The sequence below is a fragment of the Hevea brasiliensis genome, chromosome 12 (assembly GCF_030052815.1).
Source record: "Hevea brasiliensis isolate MT/VB/25A 57/8 chromosome 12, ASM3005281v1, whole genome shotgun sequence".
Taxonomy (NCBI): Eukaryota; Viridiplantae; Streptophyta; class Magnoliopsida; order Malpighiales; family Euphorbiaceae; genus Hevea; species Hevea brasiliensis.
This window is the reverse complement of record NC_079504.1, coordinates 23,804,129-23,821,664: the sequence shown is the minus strand read 5'-3', so window position 1 is coordinate 23,821,664 and position 17,536 is coordinate 23,804,129. Positions and strand designations below refer to the sequence as shown.

The 17,536-nt window shown below is 32.0% G+C and overlaps 1 protein-coding gene and 1 long non-coding RNA gene across 2 annotated transcripts; one reads left to right on the top strand and one right to left on the bottom strand.

Annotated features, from left to right (window-relative positions):
- The first annotated feature begins 2,166 nt into the window (after positions 1-2,166).
- On the top strand, positions 2,167-8,511 carry LOC110669245 (sulfate transporter 1.3). Its single transcript, XM_021830800.2, has 15 exons — positions 2,167-2,533; positions 2,641-2,743; positions 4,404-4,754; positions 4,858-4,906; positions 5,007-5,214; positions 5,347-5,521; positions 5,680-5,745; positions 5,828-5,941; positions 6,069-6,185; positions 6,301-6,427; positions 6,768-7,054; positions 7,150-7,340; positions 7,574-7,659; positions 7,742-7,818; positions 7,984-8,511. The coding sequence occupies exons 2-15, from the start codon at positions 2,732-2,734 to the stop codon at positions 8,125-8,127; spliced, it is 2,004 nt and encodes a 667-aa protein (XP_021686492.2). The 5' UTR covers positions 2,167-2,533; positions 2,641-2,731; the 3' UTR covers positions 8,128-8,511.
- LOC110669246 (uncharacterized) lies at positions 3,996-8,103 on the bottom strand. The gene is made up of 2 exons (XR_002497651.2): positions 7,956-8,103; positions 3,996-4,378 (listed from the first exon to the last, which is right to left on the bottom strand). It is a non-coding gene; the product is annotated as an uncharacterized LOC110669246 (long non-coding RNA).
- Positions 8,512-17,536: the final 9,025 nt, after the last annotated feature.

The window sequence follows — 17,536 nt, the reverse complement described above, 5'->3', positions numbered from 1 at the left end:
TTAGTATTATCTTATTAAATATAAAAGTATAAAATATTTTATTTTTTATTTTTTTAGTAAGGAATAAGAGAAGTAAGAATTTAAATTTGACTTTGCAAGTGAGTAATATGCCTTTTAACTGCTAAATTAATTCAAGTTAGACAAGATATTTCGATCATTATTATAGATAATTCTTTTTCATTTTATTTTTTTGACAGATAATGTGCACACTAAATAATGATATCATACTTTTTAATAAAATTATAATAATTTTATCAAAATATATTATATTATATTTCTATAAATATACTCTCTATGAAGTAACGTGAGATCTCAAAAAATAGCTCCGTGTGCTCGGACATTGAGACAACACCACCACACAAAAGCACTTTACATATATATATATATATATATATATATATATATATATATATATATATATATATATATATATAAACAACACACCTCTTAACAAAATTAGAGTATTTTTGTCCAAACATGTTAAGCTGTATATCTTATACGCACACTCCCCGTAAAACGATGTGTAATTCTTTTCTTTGATAAATTAACTAACCATTCACATTTTCTAAATAAATTTTTAATGTGTTATCTGATTAATTTTTCATTATTTTTTTCTTATTTCTCTACTATTATAAAAAATACTGATTTTAATTTTAATTTACATTAAAATAAATATTTCTATTTTTTTAATTTGAATGGATAGCATTTTTAATTAATTTCTAATATATATATATTTTTTTTTTCTTTGACGACTTTATTTCTTTTATATTTTACTTTTTTAAAACTCTAAATTATGATTTTGCAAAATCTCCTTTTTCTTTGAAATGGATGGGCAACTTTTTGTTTTAAGAAAATAATAATAATTAATGATAAGTCCTGTAAAAAATTTTCAGTGAAAAAGATAAAAAATATGAAAGAATAGACTCACTTCATTTCTTATATTTTCACATAATTTAAGAAAATATAATTAATATAGATGGAAGAATAAATTCCGTTTACCTATTTTCTAATATACTCTCAATTCATATTACTTCAATAAAATTAACTAACTTATATTATTAAATTATTTTTAAAATTAATAAAATTTAATTTTATTAAATTAATAAATAAATTATTACTTGAAAAAGTAATTTGTGATTTGTGATAGATAAAAGAGGAAAAGAAAAAACATAATATAAAATTAGAATTATGAATTTTTTATGTGAATTTATATAGTTTCTAATTGTAATAATAATATTTTACAAGGGTAATTAAGTCAAATAATTAAAATTCCATTCAAAAAGTTGCGGTCAACTTGGTAATCAATGCCTTGACCAGAAAGGGACACATGTGGAAAATGAAGAAGTTCGCTAAGCCAGTTGCCATTCAAAATCGAAAGGCCTCTGCCAGTGAAATTATGTGTAAGCCATTTGCCGCAAGTAATTTTATATGAAATAATAAATTAATAAAAGTTGAAAACATATAAACACAATTAAAAAAAAAAAAGAAAATGTATAAATATAAAAATTATTTTTTTAATAGCTGTATTTATTTGCATGTTTTAATTTTCAGTGATTGCCACTATTCTTTTCAGGGGCTACCAAGTAATTACTCCACCCAGATGAACCTGCCCGGAGATACGTCCACATGCAATTATGTGTGCAACCTTGTCACTCGCGTCGGCTCCACTAAACCATTTCACTTTTTTTTAACAGCCCATTCACATTGTTTTTTTATTTTTATTCTTATTTTTAAAAAAATTATTTTACACATTGAAAACACTAATAAATAAAGATTTCTTTGAATAAAAATTTAATTTTTTTTTATTTTAAAGAGATGAAATCTACGTATTTAAAGAAAAAATGTAGGGTGCATATAATAATCTAGTTGACAAACAAATAAGATAATAATTTTTTAATATTAAATGCTGTTTTTTGGAGAAAAAATATTAATTTTTAATAAAAGATTAATTATTTGTTTTAAAATCAAAAGTAAAATAAGACCATTATGATAGAAGATTTGGAAAAAAAAAAAAAAAAAAAAACCCAAAGAGGCTACAAAATTCCACTGTTGCGATCCACCAATTTGACTTTTCATAGCCACGTGATTGCCTTTTCTGGGTTTCCGTGGTATTTTCGTAATTATCACCAACCGATTTTTGGTTTTCACAGGTCATAGTCACTGGTTCAAGCACAACAACTCGAACTTACATGCGAGCCAAAAAGTTCTGCTCTCTGTCTCTTTATTTTTAGTAGAGAATAGAGATCAAAGTTTTGATTTTAATGTTGAAAGAAGTTTGTTTCCTGGAGTTTCTTTCTTCTCTTTTTTCTCGGAAACCAAACACGGCAGCCAATTTTTTTGGGCCCGTTCATGATTTTTCCCTTTTTTAGAGTTGTAAGAAAATACATTGAACCTGGACGGCATTTGGGAATTGTCTTATTTGTAAGTTTAAGTTCTTTTGTTTATTCATCAATGATGATTATGGGGTATTTGGAAACATAAGGACCATCAAGTCTGGCGTACTTAATGGGAAGGTGCTATCTGTTTTTGGGTGGTAAGTTTCCTTGTTCCCTTTTGCCATGCTATTTATTTATGAGTGTACTTTGGTTCTCTCTCTCTCTCTCTTTTTGTTAATTTAAATTCTTTTACTTTTTCCTACAGATTGAGTGCCAGGTTTTGACAAGGAAAGATCTTTTTTGGTTTGAGAAGGGTAATCCTGTTGTCCACTATCAACGGCTTTCATGAGGAGTACATGAATATGGAGGTGAGATACACTCTCTGAAGGCCCCTTTATTCTCCAATTTGGAAGATGCCCATATCATATGCTTAGTTGAAAAGAAAGATATGAATTCTGGGTTTGGGTTACTGTACTATTGTTTTCATGAGTATATATAGAGCAGTGAATTAGAGAGAATTAAATAACTAATAATCAACTTAATGTTTAATACGTTCCTGCTTTGTTTTATTTAATCAAGTTCGCCTTCAAAATTTTCAGAAGTTGAGAAAATTGGAATTTTATTCCAATTTGTTTATTTCCTTTTCTAGGATAGAGGCGGGCGCCCGCGCACACACATGTATATATATATATATATATATATATATATATATATATATATATATATATTTGTGGCTTTATATATATATATATTTGTGGCTTTACTTGTAGTGAGAAGGGATTAGGATGCTTATCCTTTGATGTCATTTTCTATTAGACTAAAATAGTGATAAGAATTTCTGTGTTCTGGATATGAATGTCAGTTGTTTTCCTTTGGATGAGTATGAATATTGTACAAGAACAGAAGTGATGCTAAAACCTTTTTGTTGTTTGCTTTGTTCTTTTTTCATCTTAATTTTCAGTACAAATAAATCATAGAAACTTAGGTGAGAAGCAAATCAGTTCTAGTGGCTGCAACATCAATCTAACACAATATTACAGTACCTTTAATATTGAAGACATTACACCTGATTCATTTTTTGCCCAAAACTCCATTCCGAAGTAGCAAAAAAGAAAATGCTACTTTTGATGGCTGGTTGTGATGGGCCAAGCTTTCATTTTAAGCTTTTTCACTTTTCTGACCCTGAATATATAATATAATCAACTAGCCATCACTTTAGACCTTTTTTACATGCTCTATGAACTTTTGATGATATGAGCAAAAAAAAAAAAAAAAGAAAAGAAAAAGAACACCGGAAAGGGAGAGAGAGAGCTATGTTATGGCAGTTTTTTAGCTGCTACTATCTGTCCCAAGTCAACACGTTCTAAAGCTGCATTTTTCCCCCTAACCTTTTAAGCACCACAACTATGGAGTAGATGATCGCTTGCTTACATCAATCTCTAAGTGTAGAATAACTCATGGCCTGGACGGCCTCCATTTTTTCTAAAAATTTAGTCCACTTTGTTTTGTGTTGTGTATGTGACATGTAAGTGATCTAGATTCTTAGTAATCATGACGATTCCCTCCCTTGAGTAGGAGGGTTTGACCAGTAATACTTTCATAACTTACATGGGCAGGAGCTGATATAACACCTTTTCATGATCAAGAAGGCTTTGCATCTTCTTACAATTGTTGTCTAAGACTCCTTTTTTCCATAAGTTTCCTTATTTTGTTGTGGTTAGCTTCAGTTTCTTTACCTCTGACCACACCATAGAGTTTCTCTTAGTTGCCTTTTTCCTTTCCAGGGTAGCATTTATAGTGAGCATGGGTTAAGTTGCATGTTGTTCTGTTCTTAAGTTCTAGAATTTCTAGCTTTCTAGGCTGTCTTTAACATTAATAAAATATGAAACAAAACAAAGAAAAGCTAAAGAAGGCAACCTTTAACATGTTTGGTGAAGTATACCAGGCTTTTGCTTCATATCAGAATTGTCTTCTTTCTAACGATGGTTGTCTTGTAAACGATCCTGCAATGCATGTGAATTCATTCAGCAGCCAGTGTCTTCAACAGTATATTCAACAGACAAAGAGCACGAAACAAAAGATATGGACATTAGAAGCCTGTCATCCTCTCATCCTCAGACTCCTAACTCACCACATACACACAAGGTTGGAATTCCCCCTAAGCAAAACCTCTTGAAAGAAATCAAAGCTACTGTGAAGGAGACATTCTTTGCGGATGATCCTCTGCGTCCTTTCAAGGACCAACCAAGATCAAAAAAGTTCATCCTAGGCATCCAAACCATCTTCCCTATTCTTGAGTGGGGTAGGAGTTACAATTTCACCAAATTTCAAGGGGACATCATTGCTGGACTGACCATTGCTAGTCTCTGCATTCCTCAGGTATATTTGCTTTGGCTACATAAGTAAAGAAACTCACATCTTATTCCTTCTACTACTTTTGAACTCTTTCTGAAAATTTTCTTTTTCTTTATTGGCAAAACAGGATATTGGGTATGCAAAACTTGCAAATTTGGACCCTCAGTATGGATTGTGTAAGTTTCCCTTACTGTGTACTTGTTGCATTGCCTTGGCTTTTCTTGTAGTCTGACATACATTTACAGTACTGTTGGTTTTTTTTGAAATGCTTGTCAGATACCAGCTTTGTTCCACCATTGATATATGCTTTCATGGGTAGTTCTAGAGATATAGCAATAGGACCAGTAGCTGTGGTTTCTCTCTTGATGGGGACTCTGCTTGAGAATGAAGTTGATTCCAAAAAGGATGCAGAAACATATCGGAGGCTAGCATTCACAGCTACCTTTTTTGCAGGAATCACCCAAGCAACCCTTGGATTTTTCAGGTAATCAAATACCCTAACCCAGTTAAGTTTCAGCAGGCAATTGAGGTTTAATGTGTTTCTATCGGGATTTTCATTTTTCTATGTTCATATTTTGGCTTTGTTAACATCATACTGGTTGGTTCATCTGGTCAGGTTGGGCTTCTTGATTGACTTCTTATCACATGCTGCTGTTGTTGGTTTCATGGGTGGAGCTGCCATCACAATTGCACTCCAGCAGCTTAAGGGTCTTCTTGGAATAAAAGATTTCACAAAGAAAACTGATATAGTTTCCGTATTGCACTCAGTGTTTGTCTCAGCCCATCACGGAGTATGTTTTTTCTAATTTGCCTTTTAGTTTTTGTTATGCTTACACTTACCTCCAAAATTTGAGCTATAATACTGAAACTCTACAAAATTAAGTTTTTCCTGTTCAAGTAAGTGCTCATATTCACAGTGACTGAATTCCGTACAACAAATATTTTGCAGTGGAACTGGCAGACTATAGTTATTGGTGTGAGCTTTTTAGCTTTCCTCCTATTTGCCAAGTACATTGTAAGTCTCTAAATTTAGCCATGTTCTCCTAAATTAAATGTTTTCAAACCATTTCCTAATTCTCACATTAATTGTGGTGCAGGGAAAAAAGAACAAGAAACTCTTCTGGGTGCCTGCAATTGCGCCACTGATATCTGTTATTATGTCAACTTTTTTTGTGTTTATAACCCGTGCAGATAAGCAAGGGGTTCAAATTGTAAGCATTTCTTGCCACTTCCTTGCTATGTTGGGATATAATTTTGAATATGGTAGGAACTTCAGAAGTAGCAATAGCCAGCAATAGCAGCTGGAATTAATACTAACTATTTTGTTGATGTCTAAAGGTGAAACACATAGAGAAAGGAATAAATCCCTCCTCTGTGAAGGAAATATATTTCAGTGGTCACTACCTTCCAAAAGGTTTTAAGATTGGAGTTGTGGCTGGAATGATAGCATTAACGGTGAGATAGCTATGGAATCCATTCTGTATCATATATCAATAGAATTTGATCATCAATTCTGTAACTAAACTATTTTTGTGTTCATCTTTATTCTTTCAATTAATGGGTTTATCAGGAAGCCATAGCAATTGGAAGAACATTTGCTGCCATGAAGGACTATCAACTAGATGGAAACAAAGAAATGGTGGCACTAGGAACCATGAATATTGTTGGTTCGATGACTTCTTGCTATGCGGCAACAGGTGAGAAAGATGCACATGTGAATCTTATTAATATATCTGCTTCTGAATAATGATGACAATGTGTAAATGATAGTGGATGCGTGAATATTGTATATTCTTCCATTCAGCCATAAGAATTGATGTATGCATACCTAAGAAACTCCCAAATTATAAAATTTAACTTCTAATTATACAGCTGAAATTGATGGTAATGGCTCCTAACAATTGCTTTGCTAAGGGTTACTTTTGATCTTTTGTACGGGTTGAATTTCCATTGAAAATTCCTTATGCCTAACTTGTGGAGATATGCGTGAGCTTTGTGGAAGATGTTGACTTTATTTTTTATGATTGTTACTTGCAGGTTCATTTTCTCGTTCAGCTGTAAATTACATGGCTGGCTGTCAAACTGCTTTCTCCAACATTGTTATGTCTTGTGTTGTATTTCTCACCTTGCAATTTATCACACCGCTTTTCAAGTATACCCCAAACGCTATTCTTGCTGCCATTATTATATCTGCTGTCGTTGGCCTAATTGATTTTGAGGCAGCAATTTTGATATGGAAGATAGATAAATTTGATTTCATTGCTTGCATGGGAGCCTTCTTTGGTGTAGTTTTTTCAACCGTGGAGAAAGGCCTCTTGATTGCGGTAAGAGTTTGAATGTCCATTCTTTATATTCCCTATATATTAAATAATTGTGATTGCTAGGATAAATTAAATTATATTTTCACCATGCCTTGCAGGTCTCAATATCCTTTGCCAAAATTCTCCTACAAGTTACCAGGCCCCGGACTGCAATTCTTGGGAAGCTACCTGGGACAACTGTGTACAGAAACATTCAACAGTATCCAGGAGCAACCATGGTTCAGGGTGTTTTGATTGTGAGAGTTGATTCGGCAATTTACTTTTCAAATTCCAATTATGTTAGAGAGAGGTAAAGACATCTTTTTGTCTTAGCTGTGTGATTTATGTGGAATCCTCTATATTGTTTAAACAATCCTAGAACTTAAAATCTATAGTTGGTAACTTAACTCCATTGTGTATAAAGACTTGTTTTGACAAAGTGCCCAAGAATGATTGGCAATTGAAAAAATTAACATAACTTACTGATATATGGGTCAATTTTTTCAGTAATTTTAGAAAGGCTAAAAATCAAATTTCTTGCAGGATACTGAGATGGTTGACAGATGAGGAAGAAAAGTTGAAAGCATCATACCAACCGAAAATCCAGTTTTTGATAGTGGAGATGTCTCGTAAGCTGATTTTATTTGTTGAACGATGAAGCACCCTTTAGGTTGTTCGTTTCTTTCCTAATGTTTTTGAATTTTTCTGCAGCTGTTACTGACATTGACACCAGTGGCATCCATGCCTTGGAAGAGTTATACAAGAGCCTCCAGAAGAAGGATGTTCAGGTAAAAAACTTCTACACCAGTGACATCATCTTATGAAATCTATTTCCCAAACTATTATCACACACTACGCAAGTGACAATCACAGAATCATAAAAATTGAAAATGCTTTAAAATTAGTAAAATTGCATATGCCTTACCAGGAAGTTCCCTATGTCTGTTGTGCAGCTTATTCTGGCAAATCCTGGTCCTGTGGTGATTGACAAGCTCTATGCGTCCAATTTTGCAAATACAATTGGCGAGGACAAAATCTTCCTTACAGTTGCAGATGCTGTGGCTTCATGTTCTCCAAAATTGGCAACAGAAGTTTGAGAAAAACCAGAATGAGCTTGGTGGGTTTTGCATATATAAATGGGGGGTTATGGAGCTAATATTTTATACTAGAGTAGTAGATGGTGGGCCTGTTTATCCTGCAAAATGCCAAAACACAGGAAAAAAGTTACTGCTTTCCATTTGCACCAAGGGATAAGGCTCGAGGGGAAATTATTAAAAAACAAAAAGCCACAGAGACAGCAAAAAAGAAATGGCCATAGAATTAATTGCTACTGTATTAAGCTTTTGTATGAGATGAGTCGACAAAAAGCCTCATTTCCTCTGATTCCACACTCCTTCCAAGTTTTTCTCTCTTTTTTTTCTTTTTTCATGGAAAATACATGATACAATGGCAGCTAATCAATTACTTTCCTCAGGATTATAGTTAAATCCCATATTAATTAAAGTTAAATAGAGGTAAAGTCGTTACTCAATCATGCAATAATAAAGCAAGAGTAGGTAATTTATTTGGTTGGAATAAGTTTAAGCTTTCTAAACAAATTATGGAGGCTTTGGGTGCTTTTTCGAATGGAGTAACCAAGGAACAGCATCAGCAAAGATTGGTTGGCTTGAACATGGTCCTTAAAGAAGCTAGGTTCATGCCGACTTTCGAATCTGCGCAAGGTTCCCAATCATATACTAACGAATAAAAAAGAAAAGCGCACCATATATATATATACTTTTGGAGATGAGGTTCTTACCAGATGTATGTGGCGGCAACTAGCTAGTGGATTTTATTCTTAACCTGTCAAAAATTAAAATATTATTCAAAACAAAATTTTAAAAAATAAAATGTATGATATTTGATCAAAAAAATTAAGTGTTCTGAATCTAAATTATTAACTTTTTTTTTTCAAAATAAAGATAAATTTTTTCAATAGACTGCCACAATTTTCAAAGCAGAACTAATAATCCTCCTTTAATAGTATATATAAAAAAAAAAATTGAAAAAGGGGAGGTGTTACATGCAATATTTTTTAATTAAAATAATTTTTAATTTAAAAATTGTTTTTAAGTTTTAATTTTATTAATTAAATAGTCTTTTTATTTAATTTTCTCACATTTAACTAATTTTGTTAGTCACTTCTCGTTTTGCTTGCGCAGGCTTATTGGCTTTTTTTTTTTTTTTTTAATCGAAAGTTAGATGGTTCATCAAAAAGGGAGCATACAACAAACCGAAGCCCAGTAAATTCCATAACCTAAACAAAGTCCCCACGTTCTACAACTACAAGGCTTAAAACCCAGACTACAAAAAACCTTAGGGCTTAGATGGATCAATCCTTAGGGATCCAAAGTAGATGGGAAGGAGAAAGAGCACAGTCTGCCTGCACCGCCATCTAGACGGGATCGTCGAAAACTGAAGCACAAAACAAGAGCCTCTCAACCTAAGGAGAAGTTATATGTTACTACAGTAATTTTATGTTGGTGTATTTATATAAAATGATAAATTAATGAATAGTTTACAAATAAATAGAAATAATTATTAAATTAAAATATATAACTGACTTTAAAATAATAAAATAAAAATGAGTAAAAATAACTATTTTCATTTGTCATTCTATATAAATCTATCTATGCAAAATTACTAAGGTTTGTTTGAACGAGGATGAAGATAAAAAAGAAATAAATAAAAAAAATAGATAAATAAATTATATACCTTTATTAAGAAGAGGTAAATTAATATAAAATAAGGATAAATAACAATAAGCCTCAACTTCTATTACCTTCCCAAATTTATTAATCTCAAACATAAAAATATTTTCATTATACCCTTTCTTATCCAAACATAAAAATATTTTTTATTATAATTCCCTGTTTCGCTCCTCCTCTTCCTCCTCCTCCTTATACTTACACTATGTTTAGATGAAATAAGAAAAATATAAGTAATAAAAGTGTAAAAAAAAGGATAAAGAAGGAAAAAGTTAAAAAAGTTTATAATAAAAAATTTAAAGAGTAAATTAAAAAAAATAAAAAGAGATGATATGTATTCTTTAAGTTTAAAAAGGATAAAGAGCGAGTAAATTTAAGAAATTTATAAATAAAAATATTTATAATGTATATAATTTTCTCTGTTATTCTTTTTCATACCCCAATTTAGAGGTTAATTACTATACGAGTGTGCCATGGAAAGGAAAATATGGGAAAAGTATTCAAAGTCCAAAAATTACAGGAGTGGGATGAGTTGAAAATCCAAATGCAAGTCAAAATAGCGTCTTTAGTTGGGACACTATCGATGATAGCATGCAGAGGAAAACCAGTCGAGACTTTGTTGTTGACGGCGTGCAAATAGACGGGACACTAGCACTAATAGAGTGCAAATTGTTTGCAGGGAATCTCTACAGCCCCGTCAAGTCAGCAGGGAATTTCAGGAATGAACAAAGGACGCTTCTTTGACTGGCATTCCGAGCTCCACCGAATGCCATTTATATTAGCGTCCAAACTGTGCAATTTAAACCCCACTTACAGCACTCTCTCGTCCCTCTCATTCGTCCCTCTCATTTACAGCACTCTCTCGTCCCTTTCTTCTCCCATATCCGTCATTCCCTCCCTACTTCCTTGCCAGTTTGTGTTCGGTGGACCAAGAAGCAGAAAACGATTTGTAGTGGTGGACCAGTGAGAAAAAAAAATTATGCTTGTCTTTTGTGATTTCTGAAGATATATTGTCCTTTTATAAGTATGTATTTTACTTTATTAAGAAAATAAATATGTAATATATTTAAATGTTTGAGTGTTTCATATATTTATGTTTGCAGAAAGTTGATGAAATATTTGTTTAAATATGCATGCATGTGTTAATATGTAGCTTTTGAATGATATTTTGCAAGTGTAGGGTGATATTGTCATATATTAGAAGAAAAATGAGTGATTTATTGTTAATATTTTCAAATGAATTTTTTCGTGTAATATATATTTAATTTTTATAATTTTTAACTAGTTTATAGATAATATTAAAAATTAGAGGAAATATTTTTAACTATATATATATATATATATATATATATATATATATATATATATATATATATATATATATATATATATATATATATATAAATCAGTAATAGTATAATATTTTTATAAATGGTGAAATTTATTGAAAATATAAAATTCTATATATAAAAGAATAAATTATAATAGGAAAAGTTAGTTTAATATAAAATAGTGGTTTAATTTAAAAAAAAAATATTAGTACTAGGTTCAGATTCGAAAGGAATATATATATACTTTGAAAAATTGTAAAAGTTAGTGAAAAAAGAAAAAAATAATCGGAAATTTAGTTTATAAAATATTATATTAAAGAATAAAATAAAAGAGATAGTATAATATTATATTCTTAATATAATTAAAAAACAAAAAAAATTAATAAATACAACAAATGGCCGAAATAAAGTTTATATTAGTTAATACGTAAAATATATATTTTTTTAAAATATAGTAGTTGAATATGTAGATTAAAAATATTTAATGTAAAAACTATAGAAAGAATAAAAAATTTCAAGCAAAACAGTGTTTATAATATTTTATAATAAATAATGTAGAGAATATATAATATAAATTTATATTATTAAGTTGATAGTTCAAACAAAAATAAAAATATAAAAGAAATTAAAATAATTAAATATTTGTGGTTAACCCAATCGATTATGAGAATTTAGAAAACTATAAAATAATTAAATGAATCAAACCAGAAAACCAAATTGGCTCGATTCATTTTATTATTTTTTTTCAACACATATAGTTGAATATATGAGGTAAACCGAACTGCTTATTCGAGTACTTGTAGAATTTCTTAGGTGAACCGAATAAAACCGCATCAGCCTTAGGTTTGATTTTTTAAAAAATTTTCAAAGTTGAATTAAAATTTAATAGGTTTGGCTGAAATAAAGAACCAAACTGGATCTTTATTCGAATTCCCTTTTTTTCTTTTACAAAGTTAGTCAATACTATTAATTATAATTTTTCTTATGTGTCATTCAAATAACTAGGATTCTTATTTAATCATAAAAAATGTCAATTTCATCGTTTGCTACCTTATATTGGGATGGAGAAATTATTAATGATGGTGAAGGCTACGACTATTGTGGGGGTTCATCAATAGTCATTACCATTGGTAGATGCATGGATTTCAGTATTTTAAGTATGAAAATAGTACGTGCAATTGATCTTGAAGCTGGGTATGAATTTATATTGAATATCTTTTTCAGACAACCCATCGAAGGAGATACTTCAGTGAAATAGGATTGTATGGGTTTGACTAATGATGATGATATAAATATTATATTTAATTTAATTGATGAAATTGGAGGTATGTCATCAATAGAATATTGATATATTTTGACCGGATGCATCTACAAATGTTGTTGATGAAGCGGGACCATCAAATGTTGGTACTACTAATGCAGATGCTTCCCCAGATGCAACTGATGAGGTAGTTGTACGTTATCAATTGTCTCAACTTGATAGTAGTACGCTTGAGGATAAAGTTTTGGGGGTTATCAATGAATCTGAAGATATTTGTGAACGTCGATGGGTGTACGAATCAAATGAATCAAACTTTTCTAATAGTCATTATTGCCCCAATAATGGTGATGATGAAGAGGATTCTGATGAACAATAGATTGACAGTGATGAGGCAGACTTCAATCAGGATGTTGAGCATGATAATGAGGTAGTAGTAAACTTGCCTTCATACTATAACACTCATGTTGCAAACCCAATAATGCCTATTGTCCATCCTCCACCTTACTGTGAAATAGATTTTTCATTGCTAACAGTTGATCCATGGTCAAAATCGCAATATAGTTCAATGTGGGATCCATCGAATGAGTTTTAAGTTGGAATGACATTTCCATCTAGAGTGGCTGTCCAAAAAGCTGTCAAAGAATATTTACTTAGGCATCATGAGTTTTCTTATGATGAGACAAAGAGCAAAACATATGCTATAAGGTGCAAATATAGAAAGAGCAATTGTAAGTGGAGAATGCGTGCATCTCGTCTAGAAGGATCTGATATATGGAAAATTACTCGATATAACGGACCCCATACATGTGTTAATCCATCAATCTCACAAGATCATAGGCAATTGGATAGCAAATTTATATATGATTTCATCCTAGCAATTATATGAGAACAACTAAATGCGAAGATATCTGCGTTACAAGCAGAAATCAAAGATAAGGTTGGATATATGCCGAGTTATTGGAAGACGTGGAAGGCCAGACATGATGCAGTTGTTAAGATATTTGGTGGTTGGGAGGAATCTTTTACAAGATTGCGTCAATTCATGCTTGCTTTGTGCAAACACAACCCCGATTCCTCGTTCTTGATTGAAGATGACCCTCTATTTGTTAATAATAAATTAAAACCCGATAATCGGGTTTTCGATAGGATGTTTTGGGCTTTCAAACAAACAATTGAAGGTTTCAAGCACTGTCGGTCAATTATTTTCATAGACTCCACATTTTTATATGGAAAGTACAAAGGGTGTTTATTTTGTGTTACGGGACTGGACGGCAATAATCATATTTTTCCTATTACATGGGCAATAGTTGATTGTGAAAACACAAGGAATTGTGATTGGTTCAAGTCTTGTTTACGGGTGTTTGTGACTGATCGTTTTGATATTTGTGTTATATCAGATAGGCATATTGCCATAAAAAAAAAGCAATGCAGCAAGATTGGTGGCAGCCTCCTGATTGACATCATTGATACTGCTTAAGACACATACTGAGTAATTATAACACGAAGTTTAAAAATCCTGACATTAAAGAAGCTCTCCGAAAGGCAGGTTAGTTTTTGCTAAAGAATAGTATTTTTACAAACATTAATTGCATTTTCAATGTGACATAATAAAAAATTTGACATTTTTTATTAACAACTCACCAAATTCAGAAAAAAAAAAATTTTATGATGCCATGGACACAATCAAGAGTGAGCATCCAGATATGTTTGAATGGGCCAAAAATATACCATTGGAAAAATGGACACGTTCTCATGATGGAGGCTCCATGACAACCAATACCGTTGAGTCAGTTAATGGAATGCTTAAGGGGATTCGTGCACTAACAATAACTGTAATGGTAGAGAAAATATTTTTCCAATGTGTCTAATATTTTGACACACGCCGCACGACCTTCCGCGAACAACTGCAGTTGGGCTTCAACTTAACCCCGGCATGTCATCAAATTTTGATTGAAAATTTAAATGAAGCAAAGTCACTTAATGTTCGATTGTTTAATCACGATTGTGGTGAATTTGAAGTTTGGAAGGGTAAAACTGGGAACAAGCACGTCGTCAAACTTGATGAGAGGACATGCACATGTGAGAAGTTTCAAGAGATATGTATTCCATGTTCTCATGTCATAGCAGCATGCCAATCAATGTCAATAAATTATGAGCAATACGTTTCAAATTATTATACATTGGAGCGAACTCTTAAGTGCTATGATTGGTAGTTTCATGCACTTTGACATCATGATGGTTGGCCAACAGATAATGATCCAATCCTTATACTTGACCCAAATTGGAAAAGGTCTAAAGGAAGACCAACTTCTTTAAGGAATACGAATGAAATGGATTGGAGGGTGATTCAAAAAGGAGGGGATACGTCTAAAATCCATTGAAGGCTATGTCTTGAACAAGGACACACTTTTTTCAAATACTTTGTATTATTATCATAAATTGTTGGACACTGTTTTCATCATTATGTTTTCATTTTATGTATATTATTACCCCCGCGTTGTTAGGTTAAGTACTTTTCAATTTTATCTTAATCTTTATATATATTGTGACGGTAAGATATTCATAATAGATACATTTAAATATTACTTATTGCCTTTTGAGGTGTTTGTTTTCGACTGATAATGGTAGCATTTATTGGAGCTACTTACCGTAAGTCTGCATTAAAAAAAAAAGTTGTACTCATAGCATTATTTAATATAATGGTAATCAGCTCAAATTATTGCATCATTTAATATAATTACTGCATTATGATTTATTTCGTATATATTTATTTATGTTCTCTTTTGTTTATGTCTTAGATAAAATAATGGATCGTATAATGCGCACTCCGAAAAGAATTGTCAGTTAACAATAGCAGGCAAGAGTACATGGTTTAATTAGGAATTTGATTAATCTACCTATGGAAGTAACACCCTCAACTACAAGAGATTACCTACTCAGCATTGTTAAGCATATGATAAGGGTGAATGGGCTAATTCAATAAATCATATGGGAAGGAGAGCTATTAATAGATAAACCTAGATATTTGGCTTTAAGGTCAGCTTTTAGTTGTGTCCACGATAAAGGTATACTTAACAGTGTATGGCGAAAATTAAAAGCTAATCGTAACCCATCATATTTACTACTTCTTAAAGGATTTGTCAAAGAATATGCTAGTTGGGTCGCTACAAGGACAATGTGTCGAGCCAGTGGTATAAAAATGCGTGATAGTAACAAACATACTCTGGTAAAGCCCAGTTTACCTAAAATCGACTACACATTAGAGAAAGATCTTTATGACGAGCTAATTAGATCATGTCCAGTAAATCAAATTGTCAGATTGATCTAATTACGTGTAATATTGTAACTAATATTTATAGGTTTGTTGATGTAGTAAACAATGTTGTACTTCTATTTTTGCATTGACTATGTAATGCAGACTTATTAATTAATGCATTGAATGAGAAATGTTTATTTATACCATTTAATGCGTGTATTAAATATTTTTGTTACCATTTATGTATTATTTACTGTATAAGGAAAATATGTGCATTGTTGTACCTGTCAAAATACAAATTGAAAATGTATATTTCATATAATGAATAGGTATGGCTAATCAACAGACAAGAAGAGATTACATTATGCCTGGTCCAATTGATCCAGAGCTTTTACGACTCCAGTCACAACATCGTTCTGAAGGGATTTGGACTGGTACAATGGAGCATGAGGTGCTTATGTCTAGGAGGGAGGGGAACATATTGCATGCTGACATTGATGACCGAATTGTTCCTCATCTCGACGATTCTAGATTTATTGGAATTGCTATATTAGGATTTTTTTCCCTTGACTGGCACCTTATTAGTGCCTTTGTAGAGCGATGGCGACCGAAAACTCATACATTTATGATGCCAATTGGTTAGTACACAATCAGTCTTCAAGATGTTGGCATTATCACTGGATTGCCAATACATGGTTCTGCTGTAACTGAAATGTCACGAGCTGACTAGCTAGAAGTTTGTGAGCTCTTGTTGGGAGTAGACCACCTCTGGAAATGATATGAGGACATACATTAAAATTATCATGGCTAACTGATGAGTTTGGAGCTATTCCACATCAAGCTGATGATTTAACAGTGTTATGGCATGCAAGAGCATTCATATTACGACTCATCGGTTCGATATCTCTCGACAAGATAAACTCATATGTGAACTTGATGTTCCTACCCCTATTAGAAGACTTGAGGGAAGCTGCGACATACAGTTGGGGTAGAGCTTGCTTAGCCTTCCTTTATCGTGAGCTTTGTCGTGTTGCAGTTACTGAAGCAAAGGAGATTTCAGGACCCCTGTTCATATTGCAAATCTGGGCCTGGGAGAGATTTAAAATAATCTCTCCATCAATAAAGATCCATCGGCACCTCATGATGCACCCCTAGGTGCTAGGTATGTAACTAGATTTATATTTTTTTTCCATTAAACAATAAAAAAATTGGTATTTATTGCATTACATTTTAAATTTTCTTATCAACTAATAGGTAGAGTAGAGCTCGACAGATCACTGAAGTTACAACCCATGTACTACAACAAGTTCGGTACAATCTTGATCAAATGCGACCTGAAGATGTAAATCAAAATTCTCAAAATCTGACTTAAAATAGTGTTATATTTTTTTCCTATATTTATAATCACTTTATGTTTTGCAAATTTAATACTTCATGTTTTGCTCATATTCACTTGCAGATTACATGGGAACCATATAATGAGGAATTGTTGGATGAGCTGCTCGACATATGCATACAGGGCCATCCCATATGGAAGGCAGTGGTGCCATTAATTTGCTTTCATATTATTGAATGGCACCAGCCTGATAGAGTGATGAGACAGTTTGGTTTGGCTCATCCTATTCCACGACGACCGATGCAAACAGATGAGTTACATGAGATTACTCTCTGATTTAGTAAGAGTAATTGGGCGCACCACCATGCGACGTACATTAATCATTGGAATAGGCGAGAACATTACATTTTTCAAGGGTAAGAAATGGCATAACCACTCCACCATCATTCTGAATATATGGAGTGGTATCATCAAGTTGCAAGACGTTGGATCTCAATAAGTAGAGCTGCCATTGGTTGTGTGGTAATCATTTACAATATGTATTTTTTCTTTATTAAATACTTAGTAATAATATT